This window comes from Pieris napi, chromosome 8 (genome assembly GCF_905475465.1).
Source record: "Pieris napi chromosome 8, ilPieNapi1.2, whole genome shotgun sequence".
NCBI classification, from domain to species: Eukaryota; Metazoa; Arthropoda; class Insecta; order Lepidoptera; family Pieridae; genus Pieris; species Pieris napi.
In genome coordinates, this window is record NC_062241.1 from 7,484,910 (window position 1) to 7,504,414 (window position 19,505).

A 19,505-nucleotide genomic window follows, 5' to 3' on the forward strand; every position below is an offset into this window, starting at 1 on the left:
GGTCACTAGTTTCTGATGTGTATTTTTGTATGGGAAGTTGCAAATATGACCAAGTTTAAGATTAGATTGCGACCCGAGATATGATTCAATACGAGTCTGCCACAAATTTTATAAATATATCTTTTTATTATTTTTTTTATTTGTTACCATTTTCGAATCCTGAATTTTTTCTTTCAGGTCGCCTTAGAAGAGTTAGGTGCAGATTTCAATCAAGACTGGAAAGGTTTTCAGCAAGCCTGTATTAAGGCGCTATTAAAAGAAGCCAAAGAAAAGTACGTTAATCTCTCATTCTCAACAATGTTAACCATAGCTTAAAAATGTTTCGTATTATACCGAGTATAATAGTTAACTATGTTATTTATTTACTAACATTATGGTCGTACATCGACTGTTATTATAAATTAGTAATACCCCCAAAAACAAAGCATTTTAAACATTGCATTATTTTAAATAGTAATTATTAAAAAAAATATACTTAATACAATTCATTGCTCATTTTCAAGTGTCTGTCTAATATTTGAGTACAACATGCAAAATGATCCTTTAAAAAATCCTAAATCGCTGAGCTGACAAAATTAACGGAACTTTGCGTAATGCATTTTGTCAATTTCAATTGAAAAATTACATGTTTCACTAGACAGTAGACAGAGCTGTTGATGGACGAAATTAATATAGATTCGTTTTAGATAATATTAGAAAAAAACTAGAGTCCGCTTAGAGGAAGCAGTTGTACTCTTAATCTACGATTCCGTGGTGAAATATACTATAAACATAATTCTAGTACTGCTGAGTATTCTGCTTATTGTGTTTATTTGCCTTTTTTGAGTATTCAGAAAGTGTTTATTTTCTTTAAATCTATTTTAAATTCATATGAACGATACTGTGTTTCTATCTAACTTATTCAAGACCTTAGTAGTGAGTTCCTGTAATAACTAATTTCGTGCTTTTTTAGAGTCAGTGGGAAGTCAGGGAAGAGGTGAGACTTCGATGTTAGTCGGTTGTTGATCGATCTTACATCTTCATTTCAATCTGTTCTTTACTCTTTTACGCATTTTACTATTAATATATATTCTTTTCTTATTTCTCCTATCTTCAAATAAAAAGTACCCATAGCACATATTTTCTGAAGGTCCGATACTTATACTTATCGAATTAAAACCCGTTAATTATGATAATTTTATTTCACAAAACGTAATAGTTTAGTATCATTGTAAAATTGTGATAAATGAAATTAATAATTTTAAACCAATAGATTAGTTTTTGAAGTTATACTTCTTTAGGCGCGTTATGAAAAATTGATGAGAGTGAAATTTTACGATGCGCGCGCACCGTGACACAAAATTAACAGAATGAAGTTGCCCACGGAAGATGCTACGGCATTGGACATAATTTAAAAAGAACATTCGAATAAATATTTATTTATTTAATTTTTAAATGTAAACTGAACTTTATTGACTACAATGATTCCTTTTCCAGTCTTTGATTATTTAATTGTAATTAATTATTTGCATGCAATCAAAAACTATTTTTAATAATGCCAAAGAAGTATAACTTCTTACGCGAGTACATAAGTACACGCACCCTTTTTTTGTAATAAAAAAGAAAATGTTAGGATCATGATCGTAAAGAACAGATTCCACCATCTTCATTCGTAGATGTCATGTGAACACTGTTTAGGCTAGTTGTTTGGTGTAAAGACAAATTGATTGATTTGCCGTTAAAATGCACCTAGTATAGGATATTTTGCGAACACATCTTAACGAATGTATGGACGTGTGTGTGTTTAGAATTATATTATTAATCTCACTATAATGTAGCTAGTTTTTCAGGAAAGTGTTTTTAGAACAAAATAAATGTGAATCTATAAGAATTTTAAATGCACTCAATAATTTTATCCTCAAACCTTTTCCCTCTATTTCTTTAATTACAGATAATAAAGAATTGATTACTAAGTATTATTCTAGTTTATTAGAATAGTAAAAGATATGATAATTTCAAGTTTAGGAGCAGCGGATTTCAATTTAAAAACGAAAACAAACAGTCATAGATTGCTAAAAGTATTTTGTAGAAAATTACGTATATATTTATTGAATTTGGTCGAATAGAATAATAACATTTGTAAGAAAAAACGCTTGATTAACGTTAAAGTAATTGACAACACGAACATATCAACTTATTCCTACAGCAAATGCTGTCAGAAATTATAATTGATACCCTCTTACGTATTAAAAAATAAATACTTGACAAACCTATTGAAATTATCAGGATTCCAATAAATTTTGATATCGATATTAATGTATTTATCAGAACGCGCGGTTGGATGTCAGTATCGGGGGCTGCGGCTCACGTGGAGCTGTGCTGCAAGAAAGTGGGTGATGGACATCCGCTGAGACTCTGGAGGGCCACTACCGATGTTGAAGCGCCGCCTCAGGAGGTTATGCAGAGGTAAGTTAAACTTATTCAAATAAATTGCAATTATTATGTTCCAACGTAGGGACGCTTGAGTATAGTAGACCGAGGCGAATCGGATCACTTTTTCTTTGAGGTTGAGTAAATCATACTAAAGTGTTATATAATGTTATTTTTATTAATAAAATCGTAAGAAGTATTAATAACCTACGAAACAAACATTTGAAAACTTAAATCATACATATATTCTCTTAATTACCTATTAAAAACTAAAAAAAGGAAAATATCCGAATCGCCCCAACTTTCGGGGTGAATCGGATCGTACACAACATATAAAAAAAATTTTAAGGTATAGTGTTAAATAACTTTGGAATCAGTAAAAATATATACTAATAATAAGATCAATTTTGATTATTGGCACATAATTCTCATATATATGGTCCTTTTTTTCTGTAAGCTCGTTAACGGTACTGAAAAAATCTTAGCAGCTTTACGCAAGGTCAACTCTTTGTTCTGGACTTAATTTACAGCCTCTTTCATTTTTTCTTGAGACCATTCTCCGGCGGTCATGAAATAAATATGAATCAATAACCTCAAACATGTAATAAATCAGTTTAAAAGTATCATCCAATCCGCCCCTAAGGATATGATCCGATTAGCCCCATAATTAGGACTTTTGAAATAAATATTTTAGACGTTAACCTCTAAGATTATACTTAAAAGCTAATTGGTTCTTTAATATAAACACCTTGCTTAACAATATAAGCCAATGTAGTTAAATTTTAAGACAAATCCGTCATATGACACAAAGAAATCGTAAGTACGCGTACCTTAGATGAGCGCCAAATTGCGACACACACAAAAAACCGAGTGGCTGACGATCGGCATTGCCACTGATCCACAAGCGCGATCGAAATACTGCTTATGTCGGGAGGTGCTCAGTAAATGAAGAGACATAAAACGCCGGTTGAGTGCGTTCTATGTGATTGTGATATTTGAATTATCAACAGATTTCTAATTTTGATCCGATTCGCCCTGTGATCCGATTCGCCTCGGTCTACCCTAAATGTTTAAAAAGTCTATTAAATTGTTTAAATTAAATTTTTATGTAGGTATTATACAGCTGTGCTTTGTTTGAACGCGCTAATTTTGGGACAACTATTTCGAATTGAGAAAATTATTAAGTTTATTTAATAAGCAATAACTTCACACTACGACTGAGTTAACCGTGGGGCTAAGCTAGTTTGCTAATAAATATTTAAAATAAAAGATCTAGTAATATCTTCTAAGAAAGTAGAACGTGAATATAGGTGAAAGTTTTATAGTTCAAAGTAAAGAATTCCTTAGCGTTAGGCATATACACCTTAGTATTTTAGTATATACCTTAGTATATACGTTCTACTTTAATTATGTCTCGCTATAACTTTTTTTCTTTTTTCATGCTAGGATCAAGTGTAGAAAAAATATTATTCATCGCAATTTTCGTAATATTTACGACCTTTATCTATCTCTCTATCTATATTTTATTTCCTATTAATAGAATACTCCGTGAGCGGCATATTTGGGATGATTCACTGATCAAGTGGAGAGTCGCTGAGAAGTTAGGGCCCACTGCAGAGATTTTTCAGTTCATCACTGCTTCCACCTTCAACTTACCACCGAGGGACTACTGTGTTTTGAGGTAATAGGCCCATACAAAATAATTAAATTAAAAGTATCGAATGGTGCTTGTTAACGAAAAAATATTAATTTAAATATAAATATGAATAAAATAATTAAAATTTTAGAAAAAATATTAAACTTTAATAAATAATACTATTACTAGTATGATTTAGTATTTTGTTTTATTAATAATAAAAAAAGAGTGTGTGTACTTATGTACACGCGTTAGAAGTTATACTTCTTTGGAACAACATAGTTGGAATCAACAGAAGCAATAATTAAAAATTATATATCTATAAATACACTCAAAACAGTTTTATCACTAATATTCAATATATATAGATATACTAATAAATAATTAATTATTAGTAAATACTATCACCGTCGTATATGAAATTGATTTAATAAAAACACCAAAATAATATTTATTCACACTGTTTAATTGTACTGTTACGAAACACGTGTTCTAAATAAAAAAATACTAGAATATACTTGAACATAGTTATTATCGATTTTCATGCCACCTAGAACTAACTTCATTCTGTTAATTTTGGGTCACGGTGCGCGCGCATCGTAAAAATTCACTCTCATCATTTTTCTCCATCGCGCCAAAAGAAGTATAACTTCAATAATAAAAATATAAACCTAGATTAAATACAGCGTAAATATAATATGTTACATATGTATTCAAATTTGTATCAAAAACTTAATAATTTTGTTTAGATCGTGGCAACAAGGCGGTGGCGGCGGCGGATGGTGCGCCGTGGCAGAGACCTCTGTAGCGCACGGGGCTGCTCCCACCGAAGGCTCTAGGGGAGTCGTCCTGGCCTCGAGGTACTTGGCCCAACCCGCAGGCAAGGGGCGAAGTCGCCTTGTGCATTTGGCTAGAGTTGATACTATGTAAGTACTCCTTGTAATTTTATCATTTTTATTCAAAAGTAATGTATAGCATCTATAAAATTAATTTAAACGAATTTACCAATTTAGAATTAACAACCATGTTTCAGTTTAATACTTGGTAAAATATCTATATAAATATATATATTATACTAGCAGACCGGCCAAGCGTTGCTGTGGCTAAGATTTTTGTTATATTACATAGTAGTAAACTATTCAAGGGAGACGGTAGGAGAACTTATATGAAAGGTACATAGCTTATGTAAAACTTTGGTACTTTTAATAGAATTGTATCAAATAATAAACAAATATTTGCAATAAAATAATATTGCGGGTAGGATTTGAGGTTGCATCAGAACTAAATGAACTTTTTTGTTATGTTGACTACAATGTTACGTCATTATAGTTCGACAATAATCACGTGTAGCGAAAATAATTATAATAGTTTGGATAATCGCTACGCCAGTTCTCTTTCCGTTCAGACTCTTCTGATAATTTAATAGTTATTTTAAAAACAGTGTAGAGCAAAAATGTTTAATATATATATTAATTTTTTTTCCCCAATATTAAACTTTTTTTAATTCCAGGGGCAGAACACCGGAATGGTACAACAAATGCTACGGCCATATTTGTGCTCTGTACTTAGCTCGTATTCGAGCCTCATTCAAGCATAATACAGAAGGACCCGAGTCTAATGTATGATCAAAGCATTCCACTTAAGTACGGTCCATATTGGAACCAACTTAAGTTAAGCCTTGAGGTAAGGCTAATTTTGTCTGTGGTTTGTTGATATTATAATGTATATCAAACGTCAATATTCTATTCACCCTTTGGTGTTGCCAGTTCTGTTGTAAAACGTCGAAAACGTTAAAGTATAGGGAAAACTTTATAATTGATAGTATTTTAATAAAGAAATGGGTAATTAAGTGAAATGCGCTAACTCATTACCGCTGATTGATGTTACTTCGGGAATTCACGCAAGTTTTCTTATATTCATGTTAAAATGTAGTTAAAATATAATAAATTATTGATATACCTCTATATAAGATAAAGTTCTATGTTTACTATGAAAGTAAATTGTCAAAGTGACAAATAAAATTGCGCACTATTTAGACTCGAGTTCGCCGCACAATTACGCAGCGTTACCCATTTCTATTATAATTAATCTAAAAATTGCAATACATTAAATGCATAATATTTTTGTCGAGATACTTATTAGGTTAGAATATTTACCTACCTCTAATAATTCAAGTTTTATCTTAAACCCCAAATGGGACCTACCAAAAATCCTGACTGCGTATTTGACACTTAGTTTTAAATTACTCCCCTTTGGTGCAAAATGTAAATATAGAGTAAAGATATATTACTTTAACATCACAAATTAACTATGATGGATGTAATCTCAGTTAAAGATATTTTACCATAAAGTTATCGTAACATATCGCTAGTCATAATATTATATATATAAAAGTTTGAAACATTATTCACCGTACCTGCCTGTGTTCAGGAAAATATAGTATTATAACAAATAAATTGTAATCAATCAATTAAAATGCACTCTTCTGGAATCTTGGAATTTTAATAGTATAATATGTTGATCTTTTATGATATTTTATTGTAAAAAGTCTGATTGTAAATAGATTTACAATGTAATAAAAACGTGAACATCACAAACTATTTTAAATTTAGTAGTTATTTAAGACGCCGTTCGCTTTTTGAAGAATGACATTTCATTTGCCCTATTTTCAAGATCCAATACTACGTCTGCATGGAAAATCTTTAAAAATAAACTGGGATCGGGTGCACTCTTTAAAAAGCCACGGAATGGAAGCCAAATATCACAATATTATATTTAAGAAATTGTAAATATGATGCAATGATATTTTGATGTAGTAATCTCAAATAATAATTTATGTGTTGTTAGTTACCTGTGGAATCACAATTTTAATTATATTTAATGTTTGGTGCCCCTAATTGTATTTTGCAACTTAAATATATTAGTACATAATTAGGTATATCAAATAAAACCGCACTTTAAATCTCTCCATAGAAAGAAAATTGCCATACTTCATCATCATTCCGAGTTTTAAGAATGAAAAATAGGTACTTAGTAAAATGATCATTCCATACTCTTACAATTTATATATCTACCTTATATACGGACAGGACTTTATTAAGTAACCTATTAAGACTACAACTTTCTCAGAAATGTAGATAATATCTACTCGGTACCCGCCTAAAAGTATGCGAAAAATATAGAAATAGGTTTCCTATAAATTAAAATCCTTAATGCCAGCCAAATTATAACCATAACACATAAGCAGAATAATATGTAATTTCTTTGAATAAAAGAAACAGAAAGATAATTTATTTTACTAAAATGTGTAATACTCCATACTACCTATTGATATGTGTAAAATAATAACTATAAGTAATGCATTGTGATTTTATTATCTATGAATTAAATGGACCATTATAATACAAACGGCGCTTTTCTTTATTAAGTCCCTGAGTCTCCCTCTCACCACATTTGGTGATTCAAATTTGCGTTAATTATATTGAATCATTAAATCAAGATCTATAAAAAAAAGATTTTTCTATGTTATCTTATGAAGTTTTCAGCCCAAGTGTTACGTATGCATGATTGGAATTTATTTTATAGAAATGGAAAACCTAAAGTGTAGTTATCGAAATTTATCGAGCTAGTTAAATTTTTGTCAAAAACGCGCCAAGTGTACGCAGAGTACAATTGTTGCAAAGTAGGTACATTACTAAAAAGATAGTACATATAACATATACGTAGGACGAAAAAGTATACGATATTACTTGTCGAAATTTTTAATTCTTAACAGGAGTTAAGTTCGGTGGCGATTTTTGTTTGAAGCCGAGTAACAACTGACTTTAATGGTTTAAAATATGAGCTTATAACTAACATAAAATTACGGGTAGTGGAGTTGCGACGCTAACTAACTTGGTTTATCTATGGGTTCACAAATCTAAATGACACTTATGTTATTGGACATTATCAGAAACGAGAATGTTAAAATACAATTTATGAGTGTGGTAAAAACTAAAGGGCTCAATATTGGCTTCAAGTGTGCGACGTTTGTTTACACAACGCTTCTTACTATTAACTAAAATATTTATACAAATGTAACTTAACTAAAGTTAGGTTACATAACTCACGATAATATGTTATAGTACCCAATATTTGTCAACTTTTCGAGGTAGGTAAAATGAGCCTGAGCTGCAGCTGTTCGTGTCCTTCGGGGAATATTATGGTAAACTTAAAATAATATGTATTATATACTTAAAGTTAAAAACTTTAGTTCTATTTTTTACCAAATGAACCATTGTGTTAAACAAAAAACTTGGCGATTAAAAAGGGTGGCGGAGAGTTTATTGCCAGTTCTTCTCTTCCGTTCTATGCCCTTGATTTGAGAACTGAGACTAAATGTAAAATTAGAAGCATTTAATATATATTTCTTTTTTGAGTGTACATTATTTTTAACCTATATCTATGAATAAATGATTTTGATTTGATTCGATTCAGCCTTGTACTTCTGAGACATTTATTGATGTATAGCTGGTGGACGTGCCAGTTACGCCCAGAGTCACTATATAAGCAAGTATTAATTGCGCACATATCCAAAGGGTCACAGTACGAGAACACGAACACGGGTCCATATAATTCGTGTCTTAGGTCATAATCTCGTCTTGGGCGATGACAAAAATTACATAGAAAAAATGGTTTGACAGCTGTTGAAAATAGGTTAAAGTTGGATTGGAGTTCTAGAATACGGTCCTTAGAGTTGAGATTCATACGCTGAGCTACTATATACGTAGAACCTCTATAAGTCGAACATCAAGGATTTTGATTCGACATAAAGAGTTTGAGGTTTATTCTTATAAATTTTGAGTTAGAGAGGTAAAATAAATAAAAATTCAACTTGCAGAGGTGACAAACATATTTTTATTTATTATAAATCAACATTATTTCAAATCATTTTAAAATAAAAAATATGGCATTAATAAAAGTCAGTAATTTTTTTTTGCTTTAGATAATTTGGTTGTTCTCTATCTATAGCATTGTCTAATCTATAAAGAGCAGAAAATTCTTCTTCTTCAGAGTTACTGGTTTGCTCTATAAAATTACGTAAGGTATTCAATGCGGTTCGCGCCTCTTTGATGGAAACCCATGGAGCGCATGTACTATTCACGTCTTCTATGTCATCTAAATCATTAGTATCGGTTTTCTGAGTTACAGCAACATCTTTCTTTTTTTGACAGCTCTTCGAAGCTTCGAGCACTTCTAATTTTTTAGCAAGACTCAAAGTTTTTAGTTTACGTTTCACAGCACTCATGTTAACTGTTGTACTAATTGATGTGTATTGCAGTAGAACCAAACTACTTCTGACAGTATTTAAGTCGAAAACAAATGACTGGCTTAGCTAAATTTCAAAGGGAATCAAAATTGAACACCTGACACAAAGCAAGCAAACACGTGTTTCCATGAGTCATAAATTTATTATTGTATACTCCTAAAATGTTTTCTAAGAAACAATAGTGTACTCACATTGTCGGCAAGTTCTTAAAGTCGGTAACTTATTTTTGTTCGAACAATAGAGATAATAAATTCCAAATGATCAAGTTGTAAAGGTTGTAAAATAAAACGTTCCTATGTTCGAGATACAGAGGTCAAATTTAATTTTTCGAGTTATAGAGTGAAAATATGTACCAAAATGGCTTGGAGGGACTCGGTGATTATTTCGATTAACAGAGGATCAAGATTTCAAGTAATGGAGGTTTTGGTGTTTTAAGGGAAGGGAACAAAACATTTTTTCGAGATTTGGAGGTTTTTGACTTATCGAGGTTCGACTTAACGAGGTTCTACGTATATAGCTTTACACTACACTTATGTTAATTGATTATCGTAAGCGTTATATAGACGTTTTTAATCGTGTGAATATTAAGAAATTCATTTAAAAACGTCCTGTTCCAAAACATTAGTAGGAAATAGAAAAAAATACAATTACGATATGGGTCTTAAATAACCGAAGGGAGCAGCTACACTATGTACCAACTTATTGAAATAAAATGAAAAGTTTATTTTATTTTATATACATTAAATGATCTTCTGTATTTTATTTATGTTCCTTCAATATAGGATCTCAGAGGAACTAAGCTAAAATAAAAATCGTAACTGGAAACATTGCGGTCACCCCACCGGTCAATGATGCCATCTTGGGGGTTTTCTCCCCAAATTTAGGGGAAATCAAGATATCCAAGGGTTTTTAGGGGGAATTTAGGGTGTACTTTATTAAAGAATTTGTTTTTCTCAATCAAACCTGGACCTTATATTAAACCTCGAACCCAAGCAACAAACTAAACCAAACATTAAAGCCACTCCGTGGCTATAACTGAAATATTAAGCTATAATAGTCCAAAATCTAATGTTTTACTACTTGAATGTATTTTGAATGCATATTTGAAATTATCTCTCACGTCTCAGACTGAGTGTACAACAAAAACTTTAGGGGTTGCCACTTAGGAGGATCACTGCCATCGGTCTGAGCCCTGAGGTCTGGCGTTTCCGATTCCGGGTTAACCGACACGAACTATGTACCTACAATATAGTCACAACTCACAACAAATAAGTACAAAGTATTTTTCAGTTGACGTTAAATGTACCTCTTAACCATAACCACCTTAAAATAATATGAAGACATGACGTTTATATAAAATTTAATATAAAATTTACAGAATTAACGATGTGTGGACGTACCGGTCTGTAAGTGGAAGTTTTAATTAGAATTGTTTCCCATAGTAACTAACGGTATTAACAACGACATTAAATCTTATTACTTTAAATTGTAATACATATTTCAGATCACTCCACAGAGATCAAGTTTGTTGTGCTTGCAGCTACAAGGAAAAAAAGTTGAATAGATTTATTAAACCCGATTATCTTAATGAATATAACGATGGAAAAGATTATACACCATCTTACAATATAGCACCGACAGATATTACTCCCATTTTAATATCGGCGAGTAAATTCAAGAATGCTGCCCAAACAAGTAGAATCATTAAACCTATGATGTGGGGAATAATACCACCTTGGCATAAGGTTATCTCAAGAACTTTTCATGGCTGATTTGAATTGAGTATATAAATAAAAGACATTGATATTTAAATTTCAACAGGGTGACTACAAAAAACACAATTTAAGCACAAATAATTGTCGCATAGAGAATATAAAAAGTTCTAAACTATATAATCCAATATTCCGTGATGGCGGTAGATGTATAATTTTAGTAGAAGGATTTTATGAATGGCAAACTTCTGAGAAGACTAAAAATAAACAACCATACTATATTTATATGAAACAACCTCCCAATTTAAAGGTAAAAACAAAACTTAGAAAAGTAATTTTGTTCCTGGACAGTTAAAATTTTTAAGAACACTTGTCTACAATTTTGGGTACTTCCTTAACTATCTTCATATGAATGTATTATGCATTCTGCTAGTCCTTTGAACTAAATTTACATGATAATAAGTTTAGGTTTAGGATAATGAATGTTGGACAGGACTATTTGTGAATATCAAATTCTGATTCATGAACTCTGATCAAACTATTCAAATATTAATAATGTAATTTGTCATTTTTTTTTATAAATATTATTATATCCTAAAGCATATATGCTAAACTATAATTATAATATATAGACTTGAACTTACATACCACATTAAACTATAAATTTTATTTCTACTTAAAATGTTTAAGTACATACATTACTTACAATACAGGTGACTGACCAAACAACTTGGTCCAACAAGTTCAATGAAAATGAAGGATGGACAGGAATCAAACTTATGCACATAGCCGGTCTATATCATGTCTGGAGAGATGAAAATGTGGTTATATATTCTTATTCAGTAATCACAATGGAATCTAATGAAACTTTCAGTTGGCTACATCATAGAATGCCAGCCATTTTAAACAATGAAGTTGAAATAAATGTAAGTTAGACATTGGTATTTTCTAACTAATAATTTTTATATTTCAATAAAATGCAACTGTGTTTAAAAAATTATTTAGTATTTTTGAGTATTTAGTACATTTAAATTTTTTTTTTAAGGCTTGGCTCGACATTGATAATGTAAATGCAGACATGGCTTTGGAGTACTTAAAATCTATGCATATATTAGAATGGCATCCAGTATCCACCATGGTTAATAATTCTAAAAATAAATCTGCTGACTGTAATAAAATTATAAATATAGAAAAAGTGAAATCTTCACAGAAAACTCTAACATCCTGGTTTACAACAAATAAACGAAAGATAAGTGAATATGAGGAAAAGGAATCAAAGAAGGTTAAGTTATAAATAAAAGAAATTCTTTAACAAGCGTTATATATTTTTTGCAACAAACCTATGAAATTTTTGAAAATGTAATTAGGGAATTTAGGAACAGAACTGAAATTCCAATTAAATGTTCTCTATTCTAAATTGTTTGAAGTCAGCCTCACATCTTATCATTTTATGATTCTTCAAGAAATCTTGTATAAAGTCTTTTACTTCATATTCCTCTGAAACAATATATAAGGGCCCATGCTTTTAAGCTGAAATTAGTGACCAAAAGTACATTACTATATTATACTTTTAAGATGTATGTGACACATACCAGGATATTTACTGCATTGATATATCAACCTAATAAGATGTTTAGCAAGAGACTTAAATAGGGCTTTCCCTCTAATCCTTCCTTTGGTATAATATGGAGTGAGAAGTTTGACAACCCATGGAGCAATCCGCTCCTTACAACTAGTAATGAATTCTGATGTTTCCTCAAGGGGTGACATAACACCTTCATCATCACTGTCATCACCAAATAGATCTGCTAACAAATTTTTTATCTGCAAAAAGGTTTAACATGAATTCTCTTAAATTTATAGTACATATTAATATATAGGTTCTGATACAGTTTTACATTACTATTTGTGCTTTAGCTACACAAGCAATTGTTTTTATTTTTATAATGATCAAGTATATATGTATAATTCAAATATAACGTCTCATAAAACCAATATTTATTTTAGAAGAAACTTAATCAAATTTAGTTATTGTAAAGCATTCTATAATATAAAATTTACCTTACCCTTAATAATTTTGCTCTATTACAGTCTCTAAGTTGGTCTAGTAGTTCATTAAGTTTAACTTTCAGAAAATATTCTTCACAAATCCATTTATTTGACAGCTTACTACTTTTTGTTGCTTCAATTTTAGTGTTATGTGTTTCTGTCTCTGTATTTTTTGTTAATGCTTGGGATAGAGAAGTCAGCCTCTTATCTAAAGAACTAATTTGATCTGCATGATGTTCTATGATACAATTATTTTGGTTTGTTTTATTTTGAATATCGTTATTTAACTTTTTTATATCCTCAGAAAATGCAACATCATAAGCATTGGAAAATATTCCATCAAATATATCATCATCATTTGTCCCTCCTTCAAACAGTTTTTCCATTTGTTGCATTACTTCATCAGCATCATGTGATTTTTGAGTTAATGTAAAATTTTCATTTGTTTTATCTGCATTTAACATTGGACAACTAGTATCAACTTGAGTAGCTTTAACTTGTGTTATACAATCAAAATTTCCATTTTTTAAAATAAGGGTTTCATTGTCATCAAAGGGTTGTTTATCTCTTCTAATCTTTTTTCTTTGATAACAAGTGCATACACAAGGACAATCTTTACCCATTGTTAGTGTTGTTTGTGACTTCTTTTCATTTTCAGGAGGTTTCTTTAGACATTCAAATAATTTTTTGTTCAGTTTTCCTTTATTTGTATCAGCTTTAACCTGATTTATCTACATATAAAAAATCCTTTAGAAACAATATATAATATGATTTTAAATATAATAATAATAATGTATTTGTTTAGTAAGTAAGAAATACTTGGTAGCAAAGGTCTGAAGCTTGTCAGCTCTTAAATTAAAGTCCTTCTTTTAAATGAAATAAGAAAAATATTTTGTACATTAAGACTGCAAGCAACTTATACAGCAGGATTTATATTCAAGTCAAGAAAGAAATATATTTTAAGGTGATTTTCTGTAATTATATGGATTATTAAAATACACTTTACAACAATGATCCTGATTAAATGATAAAAAAGTAAATTCAAGAAAATTTAATATTGTACTAAATGTATTACAGTATATAACTACATACCATAGTGACAATGTTTCTTCTGTACAAATTGATCACCATTGAACTTTGTGCTGCAGTTGTCTCAATTATTTTAGCACACCGCCAAATTGCACTCGGGAGGTAGATATTCTTATTTAGTAATTTTTGGTGGTTTTCATAATTTAAAGCTAGTAATTTTATGACATGCTCCATGTAATATTTTCTTACCTATAATCATTCAGATACTTTAAGTATATAATATATAACATCAAAATACTAATACAAGGAGATAAATTGCTTAAATTTATTATACCTTAGAAATTAGAAGATGGGGCTCAAATTCGATTTCAGGAAGTGGTATTACAGAATTATCATGTTCTTGAATCCATTTTTCAATCATCTGATCATTGTCGTCCATTTCAGTAAGCTTATTTTAAATATTCAAAATATTTAGCAAACCGCCTTATTTAAACTACCTTGTATTAAACACAAATAAACAATAATTAAGAATTTTGACAGATCAGCAGTGTTACCATTTACCAATATTCATTATTATTAAGGTGCGCTTACACGGGCAATTAAAATTGCTCAATTCCAGTCAATACTCGTCAATTATGACGTCACGACTACATCAAGCAATTTACGGCAACGGCAACAAGCATCAATACTGCGCAATACAATATTGAGCGATATGGCACAACTTCATCAACTAGGCAATACTGTCCTACACGAGCATTTCAGTATTCGCTCGCTATGGACGACATTCTTCTTGCTGCGGCGGCTTGTAGCGCTTTTTTATTATTAATCAAAAACAAAAAAGAAAGAAAAGGAAAAGGCGTCTGGTGCGTCAAATCTGGGTGCGATCGTTTTTGGCAGAGGCCGCAATTTCCATTGTGAAAATAAAATTAAACAATTAAAGGAAAAAATCATTAATTAATTAAATTTTTAATTTATTTTTTTTTTAATTTTTCTTTAATTCAATTGTTTTTTTTTTTCAAGAATTAGATAATATAGTATTCAAAAACTTTACTAGAATGTCACGAACATACTTTGAATTACTTTTGAATAAAGTAATTAGAAATTATTATTATTTAGACCTCTCGCTGTCCCCGCGGAAGCAAGACGGCAAGCCGCAAAACAAACAAGTGCGAATGAGACATATACAAAAATTGCTAGGAATTTCCAAGTCCATTGGATATTCGTCAATTCGTATCTGCGACATTGAGCGATATGAAATATCTGGAGCAATTAGAAGCAATATCGCCGAAATAATTTAATGAAATTGCTCCATTAATTGCTCCGGATCGGTCCATTCGTATCGCCGAGCAATTATTGCCCTCGTGTAAGCGCACCATTATACCCGCGGAAGCAAGACGGCAAGCCGCAAAACAAACAAGTGCGAATGAGATATATACAAATATTGCTAGGAATTTCCAAGTCAATTGGATATTCGTCAATACGTATCTGCGACATTGAGCGATATGAAATATCTGGAGCAACTAGAAGCAATATCGCCGAAATAATTTATTAAAATTGCTTCAGATCGGTCCATTCGTATCGCCGAGCAATTATTGCCCTCGTGTAAGCGCACCTTTAGCACGTTTTCCAAAATATTTTCGATTTATTGAAGGACTTGGCATCACTGCCTCTCTACTTTACCTGTGGTGTTCCACAACACCAGTGTACCTAGCTACTTTATACCTAGATTTAGCAATTTTTGGTCGTCAGGTTTTGTAAGTACAGCAAAAATAAAATAATAATAACGTAAAAAATAAACACAGGAATATAATGAGTTTAGGAACTCTTAATTATATCCTATACATCAGAGATTCGCTCAGGAAAAGCGGCCAATGCGGTCACAACTTCGTCCTTCAAAAAATGCGTACTATGGAAAAATATTCATAAAAAGTGCAGCTGAACAAGATTTATCTCTATTTTCCCAGTGTTTCGAACCTCCTTCATCTTTCTCTCGTACCAATTTGAATAAAATATTCAGTATATTGTCTTATTAAGTAGTTATAGTATAAATAGAATAATTTATGGCGATAAAAGTTTGAGTAATATTAAATATAATTTTATTAAAGTTCATAGCTGATTTATTAGCTACAGTATTTCATTTCGTTAATATTACATTTTAAATGCAATAAATATCAAAATCTTTGTAGGAAAAAAAATTACTCAATCTGGCAATTTTCTGTTAAATTTCTAGCTACAAGCCTTTGGTAGCAGTTGGCAACACTTCACGACACAGCAATCAGCATTTGCCAATGGTCTTTGTATCCGGCTAATAAATAAATAAAAAAAAAATTCAGCATTCAGCATTGAACAATTCATGTCCTAGTTCCTTTTTCCTACTTATTGACTTGTAGTTTGTACCAACTACCAAAAAAAGATTTAATTAACCTGTTTGGGAACATGAAGTGTTTGAAAGTATGGCTATGTCAATAAACATTTAATATATCAAAATTACGCCCAGGATTTAGTATTAAATATTATGTTGTTGATGTAGAGGTTTGTGTAGTTTCACTTCGATATTCAATTACAAACATGCAGCGTTATGTGAAAAATATTCCTTTTTATATTAGCTTCTTCATTAATAGTAACGTTATTTTATAAATACTATATTCAAAGCACCAGTTATCATAATGGCTAGTGAGAAACATAAAGAATTAGCTCAATATATAAAAGAGGTGCATGCTAACTTGAGAAAAAGTGCAGCTAAAGTCGGGCCAAACAATGCTTGGATGTTGCATACTAAAAACGAAGAGGTATTATTGACATATGCTAATTATATGCAGGAGCTTGCTACAACATATTGGGAAGAAAACTCGGCAAATGAATCTAGTTTAGCATCCTCACGAATTGAATGGTCAGTCAAGCTCTGCACTTATTATTTTGTGAACAAAGAATATATTAAATATCGCGAGCGAGATATAGCAATCAGCAAAAAACTTGACCTAACATTAAACTTTGTTGATTTGTTTCAAGATCCTCTAGTGCTCTTGGATGTTGGAAGCTGCTATAACCCATTTAGGGCTTATAAGTTATTTCATGTCTTAGCTGTAGACTTATGTCCTGCAAATGACTATGTTCAAAAATGTGATATTTTGCAAGTTAATATAGCAAATGAAACAATTGTACATGATAATACTGTTATGCAGTTAAAAAAGGAGTCCTTTCATATAATAACATTTTGCTTTCTTTTGGAATACATCCCTAGTTCAGAATTACGAATAAAGGCTTGTGAAAATGCCTATAAATTACTTAAACCAGAAGGAATCCTCATAATAAATACACCAGATTCTAAGCATGTAGGTGCTAATAGTAAATTAATGAAATGTTGGCAATACACATTAGCATGCCTAGGTTTTACTAGAATTAAATATGAAAAATTAACACACATGCATTGTATGGGATTTAGAAAAGCACTACACAAAGATGTAGCTGTCAGATGGGCTACTATACATAGGAAAGCAGATACAGAGTTTGCAATGAACATACCTCAAGATTATATAAAAAGAGAACAAAAGTCTTGGCAGTCAGCAGATTTAAAATTATGTTCAGAAGATTTTAAAGATTTACCTTTTTATGATTTATGAATTTTATTATCTAAATTAAAGATTTACATTTCGAGTCTTCTTTATTTAAGCTTATATTATGTACTTATAGTAATAAATGTTATGAAATTTTAGTATCTTGTAAATTATAAGATTAACTCTATTTCACAGTACCGAACTTAGCTTTTCTTTTCTCCAATTTTTCTTGTTTTTCAATGTCGGTCATAAGTGACGATACTGATTGGCCAAACCTCTCTGCTCTTTTTTTAAGTTTGTCAAGATTGTCTGTTAGTGTACCAGGTATAGTTACATTTGATACATTACTTGAAATGTTTGTGGCCCCAAATCGCTGTTTTCTTGCCTCCTTACGTATATCATCTGATACTTGAACAGGAAGGCCAAAACGTTTAGCTCTCATTTCTAAGCGTGTCTTTAAATCCAGATTACTTGTAATCTTAACTTTATTAGTTTCCAATGGTGAGATTTTGTCAGCTTCTTCCTCTTCTTTTTCAGCTGGTTGTGTACCAGTTGTGGAAGATGTCATGGAAATAGTTCGGTTTAAAACAATCTTTTTGGGGCCTATTTCCTTACTATCAATAGATTGTTCCTTTTGTATGTCAGTTGTTATTTTTCTTTTCAAATTCTTTTGAGGCTTTGCTTCAACAGATGTTTTTTCTGGTAAGGATTCTTCGAGTGCCAACTCCTCGTTAAGCGTATCGACTGCACTATCTTCCAAAATATCATTATGCGCTTTCTCATCTTCATCATCTAGTACACCTTCTGAGTCTAAGTCATCTGAATCCAGGTTAATATCGGCATGTTCATCGGGTTGTGTCGCAGCCTGAAGTCTTGCTATGAGTTCAGCTTTATCGCCAGAATAGCGCAAGACACGTGCTCGTAATTCCTTTCGTAACTCTACAGCTTTCATCTTAGTAATGTCGCTTATTGTGGAATCTGCCATTTTTCAAAAATTAAATACGAGCCTTGAAATGCAATACAATACTTCAAAAGTTGGAAACAAATACCTAGTACCTACAGCAATTGTTTACGCCGCAGACGGCAGAAAATCGAAACTACTACAGAGTTACAGACTAAAAATGACTAATATTCACTCGATATTAGATGTCAGCATTGACAGTTATTTTTTATTTTTTTTTATGACCTGGTAACATAGACCTTTAAGTCATGACTTATTTGGAATATGTATGTTCATTTATTTGGCGACACTAACTTCACTTCACTAAATTTCATCACTTAAATTATTGGAATTGTATTTTTTATGTAAGCATTAACAGTTAGTCTTACGACCGCAACAGATGATATAAAAGTGTTCATTTTGCAAAAATATACCTTTGTATCTATTAATAAAAACCAAAAAATAAATATCTGAAACGAATAAAGTACGGTTTTTAATGACCTCCTGAGTCCTGTTTAACATTAACGGAATTTTGAGGGGGTTGACGCTTTTACTCATGAGGGGCCCATGTAAATATAAAGACATTTTATTTTATTTGTAACTGTTAGTGTCTTGTTACCCATGTGTTTGTATTTTTATGAAATAAAATGAAGCTTTATTATTATTAAGCGGAAGAGGGTGTGTATATCGGAGCCATAACAGGAGGGTGATATAATTTTGTGATTAGAAGGGGTGATGTGTAATTCTACTATGTACTTGTACCCTGAATTATGGGGCTGGTGTATTTTACAGGCGACATAGTCATAAGTTGTATAATATAGTATTTTCATTACCAATTGGCAATAAAAATAGCATAATGCAAAAAGTG

At 31.1% G+C, this 19,505-nt stretch overlaps 5 protein-coding genes across 11 annotated transcripts in view; 3 read left to right on the top strand and 2 right to left on the bottom strand.

Moving 5' to 3' along the window:
- Positions 1-7,453, top strand: part of LOC125051523 (rho GTPase-activating protein 7) — a 205,243-nt gene extending 197,790 nt beyond the window's left edge. For all 6 annotated transcript variants that reach the window (XM_047651895.1, XM_047651896.1, XM_047651897.1 and 3 more), the window contains 5 exons: positions 178-272; positions 2,308-2,445; positions 3,950-4,090; positions 4,795-4,971; positions 5,556-7,453. In XM_047651895.1, the coding sequence (XP_047507851.1) occupies positions 178-272; positions 2,308-2,445; positions 3,950-4,090; positions 4,795-4,971; positions 5,556-5,670 (666 nt within the window). In that variant the 3' untranslated portion in view covers positions 5,671-7,453. The remainder of the gene's footprint in view (positions 1-177; positions 273-2,307; positions 2,446-3,949; positions 4,091-4,794; positions 4,972-5,555) is intronic.
- Positions 7,454-10,548: 3,095 nt separating this feature from the next.
- LOC125051592 (abasic site processing protein HMCES) lies at positions 10,549-12,380 on the top strand. The gene is made up of 5 exons (XM_047652018.1): positions 10,549-10,759; positions 10,858-11,098; positions 11,175-11,375; positions 11,779-11,991; positions 12,111-12,380. The coding sequence occupies exons 1-5, from the start codon at positions 10,740-10,742 to the stop codon at positions 12,357-12,359; spliced, it is 924 nt and encodes a 307-aa protein (XP_047507974.1). The 5' UTR covers positions 10,549-10,739; the 3' UTR covers positions 12,360-12,380.
- On the bottom strand, positions 12,358-14,976 carry LOC125051588. Of its 2 annotated transcripts, XM_047652010.1 has the most exons (5): positions 14,478-14,971; positions 14,207-14,392; positions 13,132-13,845; positions 12,658-12,889; positions 12,358-12,562 (listed from the first exon to the last, which is right to left on the bottom strand). In XM_047652010.1, the coding sequence occupies exons 1-5, from the start codon at positions 14,580-14,582 to the stop codon at positions 12,462-12,464; spliced, it is 1,338 nt and encodes a 445-aa protein (XP_047507966.1). In that variant the 5' UTR covers positions 14,583-14,971; the 3' UTR covers positions 12,358-12,461. The 2 variants fall into 2 exon arrangements, with proteins under 2 accessions (XP_047507966.1, XP_047507967.1); XM_047652011.1 differs by lacking the exon at positions 14,207-14,392 and having other exon boundaries at positions 14,478-14,976.
- A 1,424-nt stretch (positions 14,977-16,400) lies between these two features.
- On the top strand, positions 16,401-17,797 carry LOC125051591 (S-adenosylmethionine sensor upstream of mTORC1). Its single transcript, XM_047652017.1, has one exon. The coding sequence runs from the start codon at positions 16,810-16,812 to the stop codon at positions 17,761-17,763; it is 954 nt and encodes a 317-aa protein (XP_047507973.1). The 5' UTR covers positions 16,401-16,809; the 3' UTR covers positions 17,764-17,797.
- On the bottom strand, positions 17,792-18,797 carry LOC125051593 (SAP domain-containing ribonucleoprotein). The gene has a single exon (XM_047652019.1). It carries the CDS (start codon positions 18,680-18,682, stop codon positions 17,882-17,884), a length of 801 nt encoding a protein of 266 aa, XP_047507975.1. The 5' UTR covers positions 18,683-18,797; the 3' UTR covers positions 17,792-17,881.
- Between the last annotated feature and the right edge of the window lie 708 nt (positions 18,798-19,505).

Excerpts from the sequence above, each read along its gene's own strand:
- LOC125051588 (XM_047652010.1), bottom strand. The coding sequence starts at position 14,582 with ATGGACGACAATGATCAGATGATTGAAAAATGGATTCAAGAACATGAT. Across the intron at positions 14,393-14,477 it reads CCCATCTTCTAATTTCTAAG|GTAAGAAAATATTACATGGA; the intron begins GTATAATAAATT and ends GAATGATTATAG. Across the intron at positions 12,890-13,131 it reads ATAGAGCAAAATTATTAAGG|ATAAAAAATTTGTTAGCAGA; the intron begins GTAAGGTAAATT and ends ACCTTTTTGCAG.
- LOC125051592 (XM_047652018.1), top strand. The coding sequence starts at position 10,740 with ATGTGTGGACGTACCGGTCT. Across the intron at positions 10,760-10,857 it reads ATGTGTGGACGTACCGGTCT|ATCACTCCACAGAGATCAAG; the intron begins GTAAGTGGAAGT and ends TACATATTTCAG. Across the intron at positions 11,099-11,174 it reads TAATACCACCTTGGCATAAG|GGTGACTACAAAAAACACAA; the intron begins GTTATCTCAAGA and ends AAATTTCAACAG.
- LOC125051593 (XM_047652019.1), bottom strand. The coding sequence starts at position 18,682 with ATGGCAGATTCCACAATAAGCGACATTACTAAGATGAAAGCTGTAGAG.
- LOC125051591 (XM_047652017.1), top strand. The coding sequence starts at position 16,810 with ATGGCTAGTGAGAAACATAAAGAATTAGCTCAATATATAAAAGAGGTG.